Raw genomic sequence first — 22,274 nt, 5'->3', positions numbered from 1 at the left:
ATTCCTTTGAAACATGTGCTAATTGTTTCCATGTAAAACCTGACTGATTTCTCAAATATAGTATCTCAATAACATGCGTGGAAGGTCCTAAGTGTATCTGATGATATGTACACTGTATGTGTAGCCAACTTATGTACAGTTCTTTTTTGTATTTCAAGTACTACACTTTGTCTGGTACTACACCATTTGGAGGCACAACCGTTGAGAGAGAGCCACTGTTGTTCAGGACCTTGAGTATTTCTCAGATGAAAGAGATGGAGCCACTTTTACTAGCATCAGTTGTTGGGGGTTACATGTTGCTGCCTCATGACTTTAAACAGTTATACAATGATGTTGATGATGATGAGAGTAAGAAGGTATGTTTGAATGCTAAAGTTTAGATGTGCTCTTTCATGTGAGCTGGTGAATTTATGGTATCAAATTTGAAACATGGTAACCAAGTAATAACATACAGTATCAGATATACTACTATAGGTTTTGAGTACCTGTACACCCATATGTTAATACTATACTTGCCTGACAGTATACATGTACATGTTTGGACTAACCTACAGTGTGTCAGATTTGTGGTATTAAGTGTGTAATTTAACTTGTAAAGGTACATGTTAGCTGGAATAGCTCAGTTGGGAGAGCGTTAGACTGAAGATCTAAAGGTCCCTGGTTCAATCCCGGGTTCCAGCATTTTTGCAGTTTTTTCTTAGTATTTCTCTCCAGGTTGATGCTCATGCACACTGTGCAACCTCATCCGTTATATGTTTGTAAATATTCAAGTTTCTTATGTACAAAGCACTTGTCCTTTCTCATCTTAACTATTCTCTGGGGCACTTCACTACATCATGTCTTGGAGCACTACCAGCATCCTCGGTGGCCTCCACTGGACTCTTTCATACAGTATCGTTCTTTATGTTAGATACATCACCAGTTTCATGGAATGCGGTGTATATTACTGCTACCACCTACATGTATTCTGTTTGGTAGACATCACCATCATAATACTACCGCATGCTCTTTCTTTGCTAATCTGCCTAGATACCATTTAACATTCTCACAGAGATGTTTTCGTGACAGGACCTCACAATGATGAAAGTTGTTGCATTTGTTTTATGTTTATGTCAATTTATTTGTTTTGTATTCATATGTGTTAAGTTTTGTACTTGTTAGCTAGCTACATATGTGTATTTGTCGGTGTTGTACTGTATGCTGCTCTGGCAAGGAAGAATGGTAGTTGCCGATTGTCAGAGGGTAATTTATAGATCAATCAACCAATCATGCTGTATATATTAAGGATCACGGAGATTTACATTTTCTCGTAAAAATAAATCAGCGTCACAGTATCTTCAGGGTGTCTTGTATTGGTGAGGTCAGAGGAGTTTCAAGTGCCACTAAAACAAATTACGACTGACTGACTGACTATCTGACTGGTGCCTTCAGGCAAGCATAACTCAATATTGGCTACAGGCTTGATTTTTTCACTATTCAATGCTGCAGTATGTACAATGGACTTAACTTTGTCCTTCTTTCTCTTCACTGACAGCTCTTGGTGTCAGTTTGCAGCCAGTATAGCACATGATGGCTTCCCTACATTTGTAATGGGTTTCATCCGAGTTTTCCGTCACGACTGGATTGAGTGCAGAGGTACTTCTCATAGTGTTTTTCGTTCGTAATGCACTGTGTAACAAGCTGAACACAGGTGAAAATGAAGCGTAATGGCCACTTTTTTATTTCAGTTGGGTGTATGTTTAGCCGAATACGATAAGTGACATTCTCTCTTTTCATTTGGTCGGTATATAATGTTACAAAAAGTAAACAAACAAGCATAAGGAAAAAAGTTAAATTTGATTCGGGATCATAGAAAGGAGAAGTAGTGCACTATACTAATTTAAAAAATTAAAAATTTCAAAAGGAAGTAGGGGTTGATATACATGCTACAAAAACTAAGGAAACAAGCTCAAAAATGTTGCAGCTGAAATGAGAAATGATCCAGCAGTAAAAAGTAAGGACGATTACTTGCTAAAATGAGATTTACTTTAATGCCTACTTTTGGCTAGCATCTCAAAAGTAGGGATTAAAGTATGTCTCATTTTAGCAAGTAGTCATCCTTACTTTTTACTGCTGGATCATTTCTCATTTCAACTGTAACATTTTTGAGCTTGTTTCCTTAGTTTTTGTAGCATGTATATCAACCCCTACCTCCTTTTGAAATTTTTAATTTTTTAAATAGCTAGTTTGTTTACTTTTTTGTCTAGCTAGCTAGCTATATTATACTCTTTTTGTTTTGCACATAGCATAAATATCACTTAAAGCAGCTATCTTTTACCTTCGTAAACAATAAGAGCCTCTAAAAATAATTATCATCTTGTCTTTTAAAGCTATTACAGCGACTGTTTAAGGTTTCAGCTACATTTCTAATAGCCTAAATGTTGATGATTTTACAGTAAAACATCTGTAATAGATGGATTATACCCCTGTCATGTACACTATGATTAGCATTAATAAGAATCATACATGTGCACCTCTAAGTAGTCATACACAGAGATGGGGTAACACGTTACGTAATATAATGCGTTACGTAATATATATTACAATTCACGATTCTGAGTAATATAACGCGTTACTTTTGGAAATGCAGTAATTTAAGTTACTTTAGGAAACTATAAGTCGTTACTAGTAACGGGAAAAGTAATATTATTACGTAACGAGGAGTTAGAAGCAGAAAGTAACGAGTAACTTAACCGAGATGTAACGAGTGATTCTACGAGTAACAATGAGCAAGTAACACGTTATAAATGGATTTTACTGTACTACCAATTATCCATTCTACTATCAATTAATCACCTTAATCCATTAGCCTTTCATCTATAATAGTGCTCAAGTGTTGCATGTACGCGTCACTGATGTGCATCACGTGGCTGCATGTGGTTTATATGTTAACTTTAACTTAGCTGTCTTAATAAAAAAGTAACTTAGCTTGATTATAAAATAGTAACTTAATATTTGTAGCTAATATTATTAAGTTAGTAACTTAATATGTAATATTATTAAGTTACTAACTTAATTGATTTGATTATTGATTTGATTATTGTTTACATCCATATTTCTTCTTTTCTAATGTGCAATTGGATAAGTGTAGGGGAACATCTCTATAGTTAACTGAGCTGTGGTGGTATGCCACAGTGTGCTTTACCAAATGTGCTGCTCTTGCAGTAGAACAGTTAGTTGAACTGAGCTTGCCTCCTGCTGTGTGTTTGAACTGGCTGAATAGTGTTTCAACCACACTTCCTGAAAGTCGTAAGGGACTAATAAAATGTTCTGGAAATTCTTCTAGGAAACTTTTCACAAAAGCTTGGAAACTGTAAGTGCACACCCTGAGAAGGTCAAATGCTACATAATTATAAAAAAGTGTGATAAAAAGCACAACACTATGCATGCATAATACTTACTTTGCCAACTGGGGAATCTCCGGTCTTGTGCTTCTAAAGTACCTATAATGTATAGATACATTTAAAGGCAAATCAAAACCATGCATTAACATTCAGACCTTCTCTTGACAGAACTTTGTGCCACTTTACAAAGTATGAAAACCCAGAAGAAATTGACTGAAGTACTTCACTGCTTAAGTCACATACCTTCTTGTGACTCAGGAAACTCTTCTCAAATAATTTATTGCATGCCTCAAGGTGCTCTAATGTAAGCTTAACGCTAGCAGCATACTCAGGCACAGGATCTTGATTAATGTATTGGTACAGCTCTGATAGTACCAGTTCTTGCTACAATTAAATACATCAACAATGCATGCTGACTTAAATTATTTTATATGTACCTGCATGATCTTAGCGGGTAAGACATTTAGCTTTGTCCAGGCATCACGAAGGACATGAGCCTCTTTAAGCTTTGGCACCATGCGTGCACAACCCTTGTCTCTTCTTTGGCACTCTCTAGAATACAAATCCAGTATCGCTTTCCACCCAAACTTGGTCCCATCAGCAGAGGTAAATTCCCTCGATCCTCTCTCTTGTGATGAGAACAAAGCATTTATCATGTTTTTCAACTATACAAAAAAAAAATCTAATCAACTGCATGACTTGATCAAGAGTTTATGATACCACTATAGATAAATACCAAAAGCGTTTGATATAATAATCATACAGTATGATAGTAACTGTATAGTAGGGACCACAAAGGAGTAGGCGTGGCCCACGAAATAATATCACCCAAAATCAGCCTCAATTTTCCCTTACGACGATGAGGCAGTATTGGTGAGATAAAACTAAGCCCAAACAAGCTTTCAGATCGACCCGAAACGCTTTCAACAAGTTGCAACGAAATTTTCTACTGACTGAGTAACTGACTGACTGATGCCTTCAGACAAGCGTAACTCGATAACGGCTAAAGCTACAGGCTTGATTTTTTCACTGCTTGACATCGCTTCAGCCCGACAGGTGCCTTTTGGTATACTGCAGTACGTACAATGCATTCTTTATGGACTTACCAGTGTCCTCCTTTGTGTCTCATTCATCTTTGCTGAGGTGTCGATTTGGCGTGAGCACGTGATGGCTTCCCTTTGAAACAGAAATCGTACGTATTTTTCATCGTGGCTACTTTGATATGCAGAGGTGTTTTCAACCTGTTCTTGATTCAAAATGCTGTGTAAAGGGTTGAACACAGCTGACAATGAAGCGTAATGGATACCTCATTTTCACACGATAATTGATATGGCTGGGGCGCGCGGTGCCTTTTCAGATGCGGTAAGCGTGGGTTCACCAGTCATAATAAAATTATTTCCAAAAAAAGTTTACGAAAAAGTACACGAAAAAATTTGGAATTTTCAACTAGAGTAGGGACCATAGCACATCGATAAAAAGTACTGAAACAAGTTGGAGTAGTCCATGATAATAAGAAGTGTTATATCCCTACTGTGCTCAAGATACCATAACGGAAATGCACAGTAGGGATATAACACTTCTTATTGTTTTACAGTGATTTAATATCATGGACTACTCCAACTTGTTTCAGTACTTTTTATCGATGTGCTGTGGTCCCTACTCTAGTTGAAAATTCCAAATTTTTTCTTGTATTTGTTATGTTAGTTTACCTGGTGACTGGGACATATAAGCCAATAAACAAAGCTTAGTGGATCACACGGGTTCACAAACCATGGTTTCACTGCATATGGATCTGGGCCATTGCAAGTACCATACATTCCATAACAGTCATGGGTAGCCTTTAATGCTGCCAGATTAGGAGCTGCACCATCACACACTAGGATAAGAGTTTTGATGTCGTGAACCTACACATGTTAGAAAAGTGCTAAATTATCCAAAACTTCTGTTATAACATACATGAAAAAGTCTAATGCTCTCTAACACACAAGAGCAAATAAACTTAGCTGTCATCGTTTCTTCACTAGTATAAAATGGCCCCACAATGTCATATGAGGAGGTAAGGTCTCTCCATAGGAATTGTAGAATGTAGTTGGTTTGCTTTACTTTGTGATCACTATCAAACAGCTGGAATACACTGTACATCATGCAAGGATGCCTGTGCTTCCACAGTCATTGCTAGTCCAATTATTCTATACTCCGTGAGAGACGGCACAACTTTTACTTCATCAAAAATTAGCACCCCTGCATTCTTCGGCCTTGGTTTATGCTCAGCTTCACAGGATTGCTGAAATATCCTGTACGCTTCTACTTGCTTGCCAATTGACTCCACTGCAGCCCCAGCTTCATGCAGGAAAGCCCCTGTGTATGCCTGCAGTGTAGTACGGGAAGGAAGTTGCAAGATATTTAAAGCTTTTTAGAGCTTCATATGCTGCAGGGCTTCGGACAAACACAGCAAGTGCTGCAAAATAGAATTACAATATTTATAGGAGAAAATTTTAATAAGAAAGTGTTGACAAAATAATTATGAATAGGTATGGATTTACAAGTTTTACAATTATTAAACATTAAGTGAGTGTTTCAGTTGTTTAGAAACGTTCAATTTGTCAAAGCTAAGGATTTGATTAAAAAAATAAATCTGTCAACATTGTCTACTGCATAACAACGTACCAATTCTGATAGTAACCAAGCTCCAATGGTTATTACGACTTCCAGTCTCTACAGGATGTAAAATCATAAAGTATATTACATGAAACTATTCATCAGAAAACTTATTATCTAACAGAAAATCTCTATAATCTGTTATTATAAGATGATCTTCCTTTACCAACATGACAAGTAAGTGTCAGATTATAGAGATTTAGTGTAATTATATTAACTCACTGTTACACTTTTGATCCTTTAAAAACTTCTCTTAGGCATTATTTTTGTCTGACTCCCATGCGGCACGCACAGAATCTCCAACTGAGAAGCTATCTGTTTCCTTAAATGCTTTCTGCAACTCATCCACATTAGCTTCCTCAATCTGTGACATAATTTCACTTAGCTCATTAGATTGTTCGTCATCTAGCAATAGCTCTGTATCAGCAAGCCTGGCTAACTTTGCTTTATCAGCTGACCTTTCCACCTGTGCAGCTTTTCTTCTTAGCAACACTAGCTGGTGAGAGGTACTTCAACTTGAATGATGATGATGGCTGCTGCCTGGCAGTCCGTCTTGCTGGACTTACATCAGATCTTCGCTTTTGGTATGCTAACAGAGCCAGAAGGCGTTTACATTGCTTGCACAACACTGCAAACTTTAATTTCTCTTCCTTGCTGATGTTCTTAGCAAGTTGATGCCACAGCAGACAACTGTCAGAATCAATTCGATCGAATGGTTTGTCCCACAGGCGAACTCCTTTGATGTGGTAACGAATAACAGCATGATATTCATCAAAATACATTTTCTTATCAAGCCCAGGGCAGAATTTGTAATCACTTTTCTTAGCAATAATATCACACACCTCAAAAAACTCACGAATATTGTTTACTGTACCATTCTTAATTGAAACAAACAATACTTGAATATCATAGGTAAAGTGAAGCTCTGATGGGATAAACAGAATTCTTGCTACTGACATATAGACAGCTCCTGGTAACTGATACAAAAATCTTTGTGTGATATCCAGTGCTTCACCCTTTCCACAAATTGTCTTTGTAAAGGAAAGATCAGGATATCTTGTGCTTCCTTTATTAACAGCATTTTGCAATGTTAATGCATTCACTGGTGCTACTGACTGAACCACTGTTGGCTGGTTAACCACTGTTGTTGTTGTGTGATTAGCCATTGTCGGCTTGCTAACAGTTGTTGGTTGATATGCTTGTTGGCTAACCACTGTGGTTATTAGGTGAGTTGCTGGGTGGAGCATTCCTGATCGATCAACTACTGTTGGCATTGTTGGAATGTATGACTGAACCATTGCTGTCTGATTAACTGAATGTTGGCGAGGAGCTTGGTGAGACAATGGTACCATCGATTGGGCAGCTGGATGGGTAGTTGCTGACTGCGTAACTGTCACGGGTGTTGGTTGAGTAATGAACTGTAACTTGGTTGCTGCTGATTGAAGAGTCGACTGGTTTGGCAGAATAAATGGAGGGGGCACTACAGGCTGGTTAATTGTGGCAGATAGTCTATTAGTAGGCTGAATCAATGAAAGCTGATTAACCACAGCTGCTGTTAGTTGAATAGCAAACTGGAGGATATGTGGTTGACGAAACATAGTTGTTGCTGACGGAATCGCTGATTGAAGCTTGGTTAGCTTGTCTGCTATGGCTTGTTCTGAGACGGCTGACTGAATGACTCCCTGGCTAACATTAACTACAGCTGTTGTTGTTGGCTGAATGACTTGTTGGCTAACTACAGCTGTTATTGCTGGCTGAGTGGCTTGCTGATTAACCCCAGCTGCTGTCAGTTGAATGCCTTGCTGGTTAATTTGTGCTGCTGTTGCTGAATGAAGAACTGGCTCTGTATACGATGGACTGATTTGTTGATCTTGAGCCGATTCCTGAATGGGATGGCAAACACAGTGCTTTAACACTACTACAAAGGCGCATTCATGATACAACAAATGGAATCATATAAACAATATACGTAATGATGGCCGATACTTACCAGTGCTGGAAATCTCAAATGCGCAACAGATGAATCTGAACTAGCCTGCCCCACGAATATACGACGTCTTTTGCTGTTGCACTGTAAATCGTCAAGACCGTCACTTCGCCGCTTAGGAGTATCTGCCATAAGGGATCCGGGTCGCTACCACGTGCTATCCTCTTAAACGTGCCATTTCGATAGGCGGGAGAATCACGAGACATCTCCTGTTACCGATACACAATAGCAATATCGCTTTGCTGTCGGCGAAGTCCTTGTTACACAAAGGCCATCATCACTCATCAACAGTCCTGTCATTCGTGATCACGTGTTAATTGAATCCGAGAGTATACGATAGTTTACTGGTGATACTTATCTCTGTGGGATTGTACGCGGTATATTGAGCGTTAGACACTCTCCCCCCCTACTATATTATGAACTCTTGGTAATATAAACCACTATAAATACAAAATTAATAATGCGTTAAGATATCTAGTTATTGAGTTAACTTTTTAAACTGAGGAATCTCTGTTAGCTTACTACACTAATGTGCCAATTAACTTATTATCCATAAATGAATTTGGAAAAAAGTACACAAACTAGACATATTAAAATTTAAAATAAGAAATAGGGATTGCTGAAAAAAGCCACGAAACAAGAAGGGATCGCTGGGGTGATAATGTAAACCACAAACCCCTATTTTGACTCTCTATAATTGTTCCATTTGAGTATAAAGAGTCAAAATAGGGATTTGTGGTTTACATTACCACCCCAGCAATCCCTCCTTGTTTTGTGGCTTTTTTCAGCGATCCCTATTTCTTATTTTAAATTTTTAATATGTCTAGTACAGATTCAAATTGCTAATGACTTTAAATTCCTGTAACATCATAGATGGTTCTGTCATTGACTACATGCATTGTGTCTTATTGGGAATCATTAAACTATTAATGTCTCTTTGGTTCAGCTCAGAGCATTCTAGGAATCCATTTTATATTGGAAGAAGTGTATCCACAATTGACAAACGTTTACCTAGCCACCATCATGTATAACTCGCAAGCCGCGGGCCATCTCTAAACATATGAAGGTTTTAAAGCATCAGAATTCAAATCATTTTTACTATATTACTCACTTCCACTCTTGTCAGGTATCTTGCCACAGCAATATTGGGATCGTTATGTTTTATTAGTTGTTGCCATCTACAACCTTCTGCAACATTCAGTGCAGGGCCGGCTCTGGAAAATTTGTGTTGGGTGGGCCATCCATGGTGGGTAGATAGTATGTGGAGCACACTGATGGAGCATGTGAAGCATGCTCCAGCTATAGGGGGGCATGCCCCCCCCCCCCCCCCCCCCCCCAGGAAACTTTTGAAAATTATCACCTAGGAGATGCCATCTAGAGGCATTTAGCCCCTTCTTATACTAAAACAATTGATATAACATATAGGCAAGGAAATAGCTATATGTTGATTCTCTTGATCAGTAAAATAAATTTAACACCTGAGAACTCACTTTAAAGCTATATATTACATCTTTGAAGGATGTGTAGAAAGGAGAACAATTCACTCATCTGAACATAGCTATATTTAACTATGATGACCCTATAGCTATAATAAAGGATCTTATTACAAATTAATAATTGTAATAAATACAAAGTGAAGGTTTATAAGAGTTAAATTGTAAAAATGAACTGATAATTTTAACATGAACTGATGATATTCAACTACAAAAAATGACCAAAAACCTTCAATTTAGTTTCATTGCCAGCTATAAATTTTTCACCTATCACATTCAAGTCTATTTTTTCCATTCAAGTCTATTTATTTAGCCTCTCTTGCATCATAGTCGTCCGTAAATAGGACTTTATTCTTCTTAGTGCACTGAAGCTCCTTTCACTAGTGGCATTACTAGCTGGCATAACAAGAATTGATTCTACCAGAAGCACAGTTTCTAAATATATTGACCTTGTTGGCTCAGACAAACTTGCAAGATATTGAATGATCTCCCTGAGAGGTACCTTACCCTTTCCTATAGGTGCAATTGTTTGGAACTGGGCTTCCAGATCACTATAGTTAATATCGTTACCATAAAGCTCCTTCACATAGTCTAATTCACTTTTGTGCTCTACTTGTTCACATCCTTTGAGCAACAGTGTTTCCAGTTTTATATACATCCTATATCCAACTTGGTCAAATCAATCATCTATGCATTGAATAATAAGATCTAAAGCTTCATAATAAATAGCTCTGTAATGATTTTCAACACTAGCATGAAACTCAGCTTCTCCTGTCCCAACTTCAAATCTCTTAGGTGCTTTCCGTTTTCTTGGCAGTGTTGGCTTGTTGATGTTGAGTTTCTGTGCCTTAACTATTATCACTTGCCAAAATAAGCTAAAAGAGCTATCAGAATGCATAGTTTGTAGAGTAGCTTTAACAAGAGAAGCAACATGTTGACCTTCAGCTGCAGAGATTTCTTTTTTCTGCAAGGCTCTGTTCAGATTGTCTGAATGTCTTAAAATCATTTCACCAATGTAAACACCAAAGTAAAAGTCAAACGTGGCCATTTAGGAGACTACACCAATAATTCTAGTTGTAGTTTCTGAATCTTTGGTCAATTTCTCTGATTCTTCCCACAGTTCTTGTAAGACAGAGTAATTATCAAGCACACTTTTAAGGGACTCAGCACGAACCGTCCATCTAGTGGGACAAAAAATTCTCATTCCTGGGCACTCAGGCTCCTTCAAGTTTTGGAACAAAGAATCTCTTTTTGGTGAAAATTTAATTAATTTAGACATTTCTAAAGTAATATCCAAAGCCTTTTTCATAACTGTGCTTTTCTTGATTGTATCACCAGCTGCTAGATTTAATGAATGGCCATAACAATGAGTGTAGATAGCCCTTGATTCCAATTGTTGAATTCGTGTAGCTACACCACTTCTCAAACCAGACATGACACCAGCCCCGTCGTAGCACTGACCTCTCAGCTGGTGTACATTTATGTGTAGATCATGCAGTGATTTAGTGATCTTTCCTGTGATGGTTTCTGCATCAGTGTTGTCAACATCATGCAAATGTGTAAAATCTTCATATACATGAAAATTTTTATCTACCCAGCGAATCACCACTACAACTTGTTCCTTATTGCTAGCATCAGTTGACTCATCAGCCATCACAGTAAAGAAATTGGCATGTTGTATATTAGTTGAAATATTATCTAATACCTCAGCAGCCATCAACTTTAATATATCATTTTGTATCTTTTGATGTATACTTGTATCGTTGTCTACGCAGCCAATTACTAAGGCTGGCATTTTCTTTAGATTCAAGAAGGAGAACCTGGTTACAGTTTGAATCCTGTTCATCCCCATCTCCTCTCAAAGGCAGCCCTTGTCTGGTAAGGAAAGTGATAGCTCTCAAAATGGTTAAAAATATCTTTCTATTTTCTGCTTTTTCACTTGCATGGGAAGAATCAAGCAGTTCTCCAACATCTTTGACCTGCCGAGGTAAGATGTATAGCTCATCATGTGCCTCTCGATAATGAAAAATCTTTCAGCACCATCTTTCCATTTGATGAAGCCTTTTGTTATCTAAATAATTATAGAACCCTATTACTAACAGTTGTATAATACATACAACCTTCAGTAACAAAAACTCTGCTTATAATTACATGGCATTATCGCTGGTCAGCTAAGAGGCTTGGCCCCACTGATCCGGCACAGACTGCGAAAACCAGGTAAAGTGCGGGATTAACTTAGGTAGCTATCAATAAATACTAGCGTAGGATACTATAATAACTTATGAAAGAAGTATCTGCTTGTTTCGCTTTGCGTATCTTTTTCTGTTTTACAACCTGGATACACGTGTGACAAAAGAGGGCATCCTTTTCCACATCGTAGTGGAGAAATTCAAACTTATCAAACCAACTTCTCTGGCAATAACGGCTTCTTGACCCGATAATTCTCTTAGGAGAAATGAAATTTCTGTGTGGATGAAACTTCACGTACATGTATATACTAGCACTCTCCATCACTAAGAATCTTATTATTTCTCTTTGGAATTAATATTTCACATAGTAATTATTAATTCTTTGTCAGTTGTGATTGTGAACAAGTTGGGGGGGCCATGGCCTACTCGGCCCTCCCTTCAGAGCCAGCATTGCAGTGTCTCCTCATCAGCTAGATCTTTGTCAGACATTGTTGACTAAATACTGCTGTCAGTTTTCCCACTTATATAGTGAACGTCACATGACAGCTAATGTCCATTTGCTACTTCATTTACCAGATACTGTACGACAGCTAGGCCCACTGTGGGCATACTCGTGCTTTTCATTTGAAGGCCAGAATGGCATTCTGAAGAATTTAGTACATGGAACCCAGCAAGTAGACAAACAAATAATATCTACATTTTCGTATATACAGAACTTGCCATAGGTTGCAGTCAGTTTTCATGACAAAACATGTGAGCAACATTTTGAAGCCTTTAAACAGCTTTACTCCAGGCACATTACAAACTATATGCCTGAGCAACACCGTAAAGTTTTAGAAAATGTATACCTACTTGGCAAGCCAACCAGAACTATTGTTATGGAGGCAGACTTGCTAGCACTCTCTGCACATGAGTTGGATCAGACCTACAAATATCTACGGATAACATTTCATGGAATTCAAATCCAAAGCTGTGAATGGAAAGTAAATATTCAAAAGCACAATAATTCTGCAGTTGCATATAGACCAGTCTGTGGAGGCATTGAATATGGCTTAGTCCAGGGATTCTATGTGGTTGAAGAGGGTTCTTTCCCAAAAGTTTATGTAACTCTGACTAAACTGATTACTAATGCAAATTCATCCTCATTGGCAAATTCCACATATTACTGCGTGTGTACCACCCACTCCATCTTCATTGACAATTGCTATTCCTTTAGAACACATACTAAGTCCATGTGTATACATTTCCTTTAGGGACATACAGTGTGTTTATTTAGCTATAATTGTAAACCTACTTGAAATGGACTAATATGTTCTTTTATATATTTAGTGCATTATTATACAGTGTACAATATATTATAGAGTATCTATATACCTTTGGTTGCATAATAAACCGTTGCCATGTACAGTACTATGATTAAAAATGTATTTTAGCTTCTATGGCAGTTGAAAGTCTTTGTACTATATAAATATGACTATAAGCTTATATGATGCTTGAAAACTAGTATTATATACAGTATCTTAGCAGCACGTTTTATAACATACTACATTCATAATAGTGCTGGCTTTTTTATTAAATTCTACCAATCACATTTCCCATTAACATTAATTTCCTCCTTGGTGTTACTGATTATATACCGCCCGCATGTTTGTTTATTTTATGAATGGTTACCGCAATTTTTCTATAAATCTGATGATAACATCTCATCAATTCACGAGTTGTCCTTATAGCACAACTATTATTCATTACACAAAGACTGGTTCTTCTTTCATACAATTGCTTCCAGATATTGTTGATTCCCTGTGGCTTAGAAAAAAAACATTCCATGCAGTTGTACATACATTTGAGTAACACTATGCATGTAGCAATCATATAGTTAAGAATAAGTGCAGTATCATTGTTTTGACTGAAGAACATTTAGACAAGGAATTTGTTGACACTCGCTCGATATACTAGCTGTATGAAAGCATCTATCAATTTGTATTTGCAAAAGTTATAGCATGACAATTATGTACAGGCGTGTAATATTATCTAATCAAAAACAGCCAAGCTGTAATAAAAGGTGCGGCCCCCAAACAGGCCATGGTAAAAAAAGATGTGAAATCCAAGGTGGCGGCCAAGAAATGGCTGTGATGGTAGGTAGGTTAATGGTAAAAATTTTAATAACGACAATAAGGTGACTTGTTTCTAGCTCATCTCACTATAAAGTGGTTTGTTTGTAGTTTAACTCTCTGCAAGGTAATTTGATTGTAGCCAAGCTTTCTACAGGCTTCTTTCTAAGTAATCTCTATAGGGTAACTTGTTTGTAGCTGAACTCTCTACAGAGTGGGTTCTTTGGAGTTGAACTCTCTACAAGGTGACTTCTAGCTGATCTCTCTGCAGGGTGACTTTTATCTAGCTGAACTCTCTACAGGGTGATTTGTTTGTAGCTGAACTTACAGGGTGATTTGTTTGCAGCTGAACTCTGTAGGGTGATTTGTTTGTAGCTGAACTCTCTATGGGATGGTTTCTTTGTAGCTGAGCTTTCTACAAGGTTACTAGCTGATCTCTCTACAAGGTGACTTCTTCTAGCTGATCTCTCTGCAGGGTGACTTGTATCTAGCTGAACCCTCTACAGGGTGATCTGTTCGCCACTGAACTCTCTACAGGGTGATTTTTTGTAGCTGAACTCTCTATAGGGTGATTTGTTTGTAGCTGAACCCTCTGCAGGGTGTGATCTGTTAGTAGCTGAACTCTTTACAGGGTAGTTTCTTTGTGTCTAAACTCTCTACAAGGTGACTTCTTCTAGCTGATCTCTTTACAGGGTAACTTGTTTGCAGCTCGTTTCCTCTCCAGAGTGATCTGTTCATAGCTGAATTCTCCACAGGGTAGTTTTTTGTAGCTGAATTCTCTACTAAGTGACTTCTTCTAGCTGATCTCTCAACAGCATGACTTGTTTCTACTTGAATTCTCTACATGGTGATCTGTTTGTAGCTGAGCTCTGTACAGGGTGACGTATTTCTAGCTGATCTCTCTATAGGGTGACTTGTTTCTAGCTGAACTCTGTACAGAATGGTTTCATTGTAGCTGAACTCTCTACAGGGTGGTTATTATTTGTAGCTGAACTCTCTACAAGGTGACTTCTTTTAGCTGATCTCTGTAACTTGTTTCTCTCTACAGGGTGATTTGATTGTAGCTGAACTCTCTACGGAGTGATTTGTTTGTAGTTGAAATCTCTACACGGTTTTTTGTTTGCAGCTGAACTCTCTACAGGGTGGTTTCTTGTATACTGAACTCCCTACAAGGTAACTTCTTCTAGCTGATCTCTCTACAGGGTAATTTGTTTGTAGCTGAACTCTCTACAGTGTGATTTGTTTGTAACTGAACTCACTGCATGGTGATTTGTTTATAGCTGAACTCTCTATATACAATTGCAAGGTGACGTCTTCTACAGTAGTTGTGAACTCTCTCTTGTTTCTAGCTGATCTCTCTATAGAGTAACTTGTTTGTGTAGCTGAATTCTTTACAGGTGGTTCTTGGTTGCTGAATTCTCTACACGGTGACTTGTTTGTAGCTGAATTCTGTACAGAGTGACTTGTTTGTAGCTGAACTCTCTACAGGATGCATGACTTGTTTATAGCTGAACTCTCTTCCGTGACTTGTTCTGAATCTCTACAGTGATGTATTTGTAGTTGAACTCTCTACAGGGTGACTTGGCTTGTAATTGAACTGTCTATAAAATTAACTGTTTGCAGCTGAACTCCCTTCAGAATAACTTGCAATGTAATATAATTCTATAATGGAGTAAGTCATTAACGTAACTGAGTGTTCTATTAGGGTGACTGTTCTATTAGAGTATCTCGATCTTTTATTTCCTACACGTACATGTAGTTGATTTTCGAATCATAACTCAATGGCTTGCAGTCCGATTCTTCTGTACTACTGCAAGGACTTTCTACAATTTTTATTCCAGCCACATACCGATTTTCAGCTCATTGCTCTAAGCGGTTTGCCTGGTAGGCGTGAAAAGTATTGGTAATTTTATTCACGAATCTCGATTGTGCAATTGTTGGTTTCATGTCATATCTCCATGATCTTAATTTCGATTGTTTTCAAACCACCAAAAGGCACTCCTACAATGGTTGATCTATCCACAAACCGATTTTCAACTCATTCCATGAAGTAGTTTACCCTGTAGGCGTGACAACAAATCAATCTTGTTTTACGCGAATAATCGGTCATAACTCCTGAACCATTCATCAAATTTGGTACATCAAATTTGGTACATCAAATTTGTACCAAATTTAATGCTAAGATTCGTCGTTAGACTCCCTTTATGTGTCAAAGCGTTCGGAATGCACATTTGTGTTTTATAGCAATTTTTCAAAGTGTGCAAAAAGACGAAGAAGAATAAGAAGGAAAAAAAAACCAAAACAAAGAAATGAAATGAAATTTTGGCTACTCATGTCTCGGAAATACAGTAGGTGACTTTAAAAAGTTTACATTTGGTTTTGTAAAGACCATTGTAATGTAATAGTTTTACGATGACCTTTGTAATGGTAAAAACCAAACACATCGTAATTACCATCATGTTTACAATATGTTTACATGTTTTAAACAAAACAAGTCTAGTTGCCAGTTGCATGCACAACCACACACAGAGGGGCAAGAACAAATTAAATGTGTAACTACCAGCTGGCAACAAGCTTGATAACAGCAAGGGCAGTAAAATTTGTAACTTAGTAGCTGTCATGTAGCAGTCAATTAACAAAACAATAGCTGTACAACATACAAAACAAGCAATCGTGCAATCGTAAAAACCAATGGTAATTACTAATAGTATTACCAATAGTATTACAATAGTATTACAATAGTTCTTTTTGAACCATATGTAAACTTTTTAAAGTCCCCTACTGTAGCTATGGCGATTTTCTTCAAATTTGGTATGTGGGGTGGCCTACCTGGTGGGCACACATCTACAGCAAAAATGGTTTCAATCGGATGAAGGATCACGGATCTACAAAGGTGTGAAAATCGCGTTTTCTTCCTGTCAATATACTCACGGTGTGATGCGCCGGCTTCTTGGGCCGCATGACACACTACCGTGTGTCTTGATATAACTCTCATCAATATCATTGTATGTGTGTTTGCATGTGTGCATTTTACTTGCATATTGAAAGCGATTAATTGTATGTGTTTTGCATGTGTACAAAATACAAACACTATGAATGTAATTAATCGCATGTGTTTTGCTTTTTTTGCATTTTACATGCAAGTAATTGTACGTCTTTTGCTTGTATTTTGCATGTGTGTAAAATGCAAACAATATGATAGCAATTTCAAATAGACACATGCAAAATATGTGCTGCATACATGCAATCAAATACTGTCAAAATACATTGAATTTGCATACGTATTTAGTGTAATGATCACATGCAACTTGTAAGTTGCATGCAGCTCTGAAAATTTTCATAAGGGATACTACTCGTGACTGAGATGTGCACTAGTATATTTTGACCTCCATTGATTTGTATATATTTTGTGTATGATTGACATATGTATCTAACAGCAAATATTTTATTTTGTGTTATTTATACACATGCATATATTGTGTAGATGACTAAGGGAGAAGAATTAACTCAAATATGTGATGCTTTGGGCTACCAGGAATATCGACATGTAGTGATCAAAGCTGAAGTTATCAGAGTAGAATTCGTTACAGCATTACAAGAACTCAACAGTGATCCAAACAACCCTGAGGTGCTTATAAGGGTTTAATATATTGTCCTGAATGTTTGTATTAGTTACTGTAAAGCATTGTTGTGAGAAAATATAGTACACAAAAGAGTGGGCAAAAGACAAATAGATTTGCTGAGTGCTATTTTTGATCTTGAGACCATTCTTTGAGTGCTATATATTTTGTATATACCACTTTCATACCTCACTTCAAAGGGAAGAGAAGGTGTATAAATAGTATAATAGCACTGCTATCAGTGCTCAGGAATGCATTAACGAGAAATGGAGGTAGTATAGACCGTATTCCAAATGATGTCACACAAATTTTCTATTTGGGGGATTCTTATATTTTTGAGTATTATCACCAATGGTGATCGAGATTTTGAAGATTGATATAGAGGCTAGCAAACTAGATATCGAGGCGAAATTACCAGGTTTGGTTATTACAGCACAGAAACAATAGTTTTTCTTCTATACTTTGAAAACCAGCTGAAAATTTCTAACCCGGCGTTAGAGAATAGATTTTATACCCTAATAACTGTACCTACTAGTTTTAGGTCAATATCTTCTTCCAGGATTGAATAGTGATTTGAATCTTATTAAGCCCCATTGGAACTCTCACTCGAAAATGTTAGAATACCCCAATAGCCACAGCCATTTTATTTCGTGATGTCATTTGGAATACGGTCTATATACAAGTTATATCCCTCCTAGGAGGGATATAACTTGTATATGCTACCTCCTATTCTCATTAATGCATTCCAAGCATTCTCAGAAAATCATCTGATTTCTTTGATGAGACTCTGTGATCTCCTCTACTTTAATATAGTGACACTTCACAGGATCGATAGTGGGTTTTAATTTTGTTAAGTGAGCCAAAGTATAAATAATGGACTTGGGGGAGAAGATAGTTCGTTGTTTTACTGAATCCTGGTGCGATGTCACACACACGTAGTGACTGGGCGTGGCGCTTAATTGACTAGGCCATTATAGTGCTATAAACATATTCACTGCTTTAGTTTATTCATGGCTAGTATAGTAAGTACTTTATAGTGCACTTAAGTTTCATTATTAACTGTTCAGCTTGCATTTGGGTTTCCTGTGTTTAATTACGTACCCACAATCGAAGCGATCTGTATGCTCGTGTCGATACACTTACATTGGGCCTCTCAGTAGTGCCTTGTCGTTGCTCTTACGACATTATCCACAATCGAAATTCACATGGTCCCATACAAATACACTCGCAAAGCATCCCTGCAGTTTCTCCACACTTGTAGGTGAGTCACCCAAGTGGAATATATTGTTGTAACATGGGCACTTGTGATTTGCCTGAAATATATGCACTCGCACTCGGGCTGCGCCGTTGTGCTTGTGCATATATTTCAGGCAAGTCACTCGTGCCCATGTTAAAACTATTACATAATACAAGCAAGACAATACTTTAACTGATTTAAAGAACTTCCGGTTCGAGCTTGAGCCAGTTGAACAAGAACATACACAAAACTTTAAACTTACCGAGTAACCTTGAAACAGCCAACTTTGTTCTGGATAATAGGTTGTACGCATCTTGGACTCTTTAGTGATTTCTTTTTGGTTTTGAGAGCTTTCTTCAGGTAATTGAGCATTTTGCCCGTGCAGAGTTCTATAACTACCTCCATATAACACAGTCGTCGTGTATATAGCAGGTCGCATAGACCATTTTTTTGTGGCAAATATAGCACTGTTTTTCACTTTGATCTTTTCACTCACAAGGGAAGTTTGGTTTATCCAAAAAATGCTGTAACTTTGTGTGTAAAGTTGTATGTGGTGTTACCAAGTGTTTATAATGGGGAGGAAGAGTGTCAAACTGCGCTATACACTATGAAAAATGAGCCTGTAAAGTCCTATGGTATCGTTCAAACGACTCAGTTATTTGTGTTGATTGGTGACCAATTAATTATAAGCACAGTAGATGCATTTTGTATACATGACTACTGAGTGAAAGAATGGTGTATTTGAGAAAAGTATGGCACATTGTGCAGAAAAACTTGCCATCCCAAGAGAAAGATGCAATCAGTTAACCTGGAAAGCAGACATCGAGGTTTCATCATTGTCAAGATTTCATCATGGTTGCTATCCCCTGCCTTGACAGTTATATTAGTGAAAGTGATGAGACACGTCTAGATGGAATTTCAGCCATTGCGATTCCATACAAACCACCATCAAAACTTTTAAGGTGTTAAATCTGATCAACAGGTTTACAAGAAAAAAACGAAAGTATGCAGGTTACTTTACAGGTTCATTTTTCACTGCTATAGTGCAGTTTGACACTCTCCCTTCCCATTATATACTCTTGGTGTTACATATGTTATATTGTGTGATTTGGCTCCATTACTGGTATGAACTTACTGCTATAGCTATGTACTATGTGCTTCAAGACATTTCAAAGTTGAGATGCAAAAATTAAACTTATCTAAGGCTATATACTCAAAGTTGGAGAAAACTAAAACACGATATTAGAGGAAATAATACCATTATTAAACATGTTTACTCTTAGTGTCTCAAAAATATACAGCACATCACATTAACATCACTAAAGCTAAAACTATTATTTACTTCTACACTTCTCTAAGGCATCTGTTAGTTACATACTGTATGTATACTATGTATAGTTAGTCAATTTTGTGAATTTTTTAATCATAGAACTTGTGGGGGTATTTTTTGAAGTGTACTAAGGTACCTTTTTGGCTTGTTTTATGCTGGTTGCATGTTTTTGTGGGCCTTTGTGACTCCCACTATTATTAAATAGTACTACAAATGTATGCTTATGATATCAATGTTACCATGGCAGGGCAATTATGTTGTAGAGAACCAGAGTGTTAATGACAACTGTGGTGATATAGAATTCATTGGAATGGAATATCTTGATCCATCAGTTTTGTGGCAACCCTTCACTGCTAATATTGAAAATCCAGCTGACATTCTGCCAAACCATGGTGGCTATTGGATACTGACACTGCTGACAGAAGATGAAAAGGCTGTTGTGAATGTCGCCCATATGTTGATCAACAAAGATTGCTGGCTGTTTCCACAATTGAAGGAACGAAGTACTTCTCCATTTGAGAAATTGCTGGAATTGCCAGCATCTGATTCAGAAACTGTTAAACGGAAACTAGAACTAGTTTCACAAAACTTATTTGATCGTCTCATGTCGTTTGCACTTCAGCTGTATTCTCTAGGTGGTGACAATGTTGAGATTGTTATAGAAGGAGTTGAACTATTGTCTACGTAATATAGCACATTTTGTCAACTTTAAAGCTGTTACCAATGTCAAATTAAAGTGTGTCTTGGTGTGGTATAAATACAGTGTATGAGCTAAATTTATGTAGTACTTGTATGTTTTGTTATTGTTATGAATGTAACTATATACGTATGTGATGCCATTATTGAGTGGAATATTTGTTATTTATACGCTTGGGATACTGAGTAATTATAAGTGAAGATAACCTACTAGTGTAAAAATAATTTAAAAAAATTAAAACATGGGAATAGAGATCGCTGAAAAAAGTAAAGAAACAGGAGTCAAACAAGCCAGCATGTTTAAACACACAGAGACCTCTATTTGGACTCAATGGATATGGTAGAAACTAAGAAAAAAACAGTAGTTTCTCCATAAATTAGGTACAGATAAGTACTGAGAATGCTTCTGTACAAATATTTATTTGAGTCCAAATAGAATTCTCTGTGTGTTTAACATGCTGGCTTGTTTGACTCTTGTTTCTTTACTTTTTTCAGCGATCTCTATTCCCATGTTTTAATTTTTTTAAATTATTTTACTCTAGTTTGTTTACTTTTTATGAATATGGATACCTGACATAATTAGAGGTGCTGGTGGTGCTTGATATTACTCAGTATCAAGTCAGCCACCATGTACATTAGTAGTTAGCTAATACTATCAGTGTTATCATGTATTGTTTCCTTACTATGGAATGTATACTTTGTACTACACAGCTTTGATATATCCAACTATGTATAAGCAACATATAGGATGCCGTAGGTAGCAGTAGTGTGGCTTCAGTTAGGTGATCACAAGAAGTTAATTACCCAGTGGTACATAACAACATTGCTGCTCATAACATACTGTGGTTAGGTAATGATAAGACTTCCAAATGAACATGTTAATGTGAATAAATTGGATTCAACATGTTGGTTACCCTTGCAGAGACTAAGTCAGAAGATCAATGGCAAAGTGAACCTAAAAGAAGCAAATTTGCTTGAAAGTGGATATTAATATTGCAATATGCATTTAAAAATAGGTCATGGACATGGACTACAATATCATGCGCTCAAACCAACACGGGTTTAGAAAAAACAGGTGTTGTGAGACACAGCTGTTGGAACCATTAATGATTAGGTTAGGGCTTTAGATGCAGGTCATGAGGTGGATATTCTATTCTTTGACTTCTCGAAAGCTTTTGACAGAGTGTCTCACAATTGTCTTTTGCATAAATTGTTACATTACGGAATCAATGGCCCAGTATATAAGGATTACAAATTTCTTATTCAATAGATGGCAACAGGTTATGCTAGACAACTGTCACAGTAACCCATGCAGAGTGTCCTCAGGTGTCCCACAAGGCTCTGTTTTGGGGCCTTTACTTTTTTCTGGTATATATTAATGATCTACCTAATAATGTTACTTCAACTATAAGATTATATGCAGATGATGCTAATTATTCATTCAAATGATGACATCGAGAAGCTACAAGAGGATCTAAATGTATTATTTCAATGGACAAAAGACTGGTTCAGTATATCTAAAAGTGAACATCTTACCATTTCAAACAAACACACCACTAAACTCAGAATA

The 22,274-nt window shown here is 37.1% G+C and overlaps 2 protein-coding genes and 1 non-coding gene across 3 annotated transcripts in view; all 3 read left to right on the top strand.

Moving 5' to 3' along the window:
* Nucleotides 1-20,875, top strand: part of LOC136255321 (uncharacterized) — a 51,706-nt gene extending 30,831 nt beyond the window's left edge. The window contains exons 4-6 of the mRNA XM_066048058.1: nucleotides 159-356; nucleotides 17,306-17,449; nucleotides 20,256-20,875. Of these exons, the coding sequence (XP_065904130.1) occupies nucleotides 159-356; nucleotides 17,306-17,449; nucleotides 20,256-20,696 (783 nt within the window). The 3' untranslated portion in view covers nucleotides 20,697-20,875. The remainder of the gene's footprint in view (nucleotides 1-158; nucleotides 357-17,305; nucleotides 17,450-20,255) is intronic.
* On the top strand, nucleotides 609-681 carry Trnaf-gaa (transfer RNA phenylalanine (anticodon GAA)). The gene has a single exon. It is a non-coding gene; the product is annotated as a tRNA-Phe (tRNA).
* On the top strand, nucleotides 8,848-12,435 carry LOC136256443 (uncharacterized). The gene is made up of 3 exons (XM_066049399.1): nucleotides 8,848-8,854; nucleotides 9,095-9,260; nucleotides 12,240-12,435. Exons 1-3 carry the CDS (start codon nucleotides 8,848-8,850, stop codon nucleotides 12,433-12,435), a joined length of 369 nt encoding a protein of 122 aa, XP_065905471.1.
* Nucleotides 20,876-22,274: the final 1,399 nt, after the last annotated feature.

This window comes from Dysidea avara, chromosome 5 (genome assembly GCF_963678975.1).
Source record: "Dysidea avara chromosome 5, odDysAvar1.4, whole genome shotgun sequence".
NCBI lineage: Eukaryota > Metazoa > Porifera > Demospongiae > Dictyoceratida > Dysideidae > Dysidea > Dysidea avara.
Note: the sequence above shows the minus strand (reverse complement) of the source record. Positions and strands in the feature narration are given on the sequence as shown.

Bases quoted from the DNA above. Each gene is read 5' to 3' on its own strand.
- LOC136256443 (XM_066049399.1), top strand. The intron at 9,261-12,239 runs GTGGGCCATCCA...CCACTTATATAG, and splicing joins CTCTGGAAAATTTGTGTTGG to TGAACGTCACATGACAGCTA.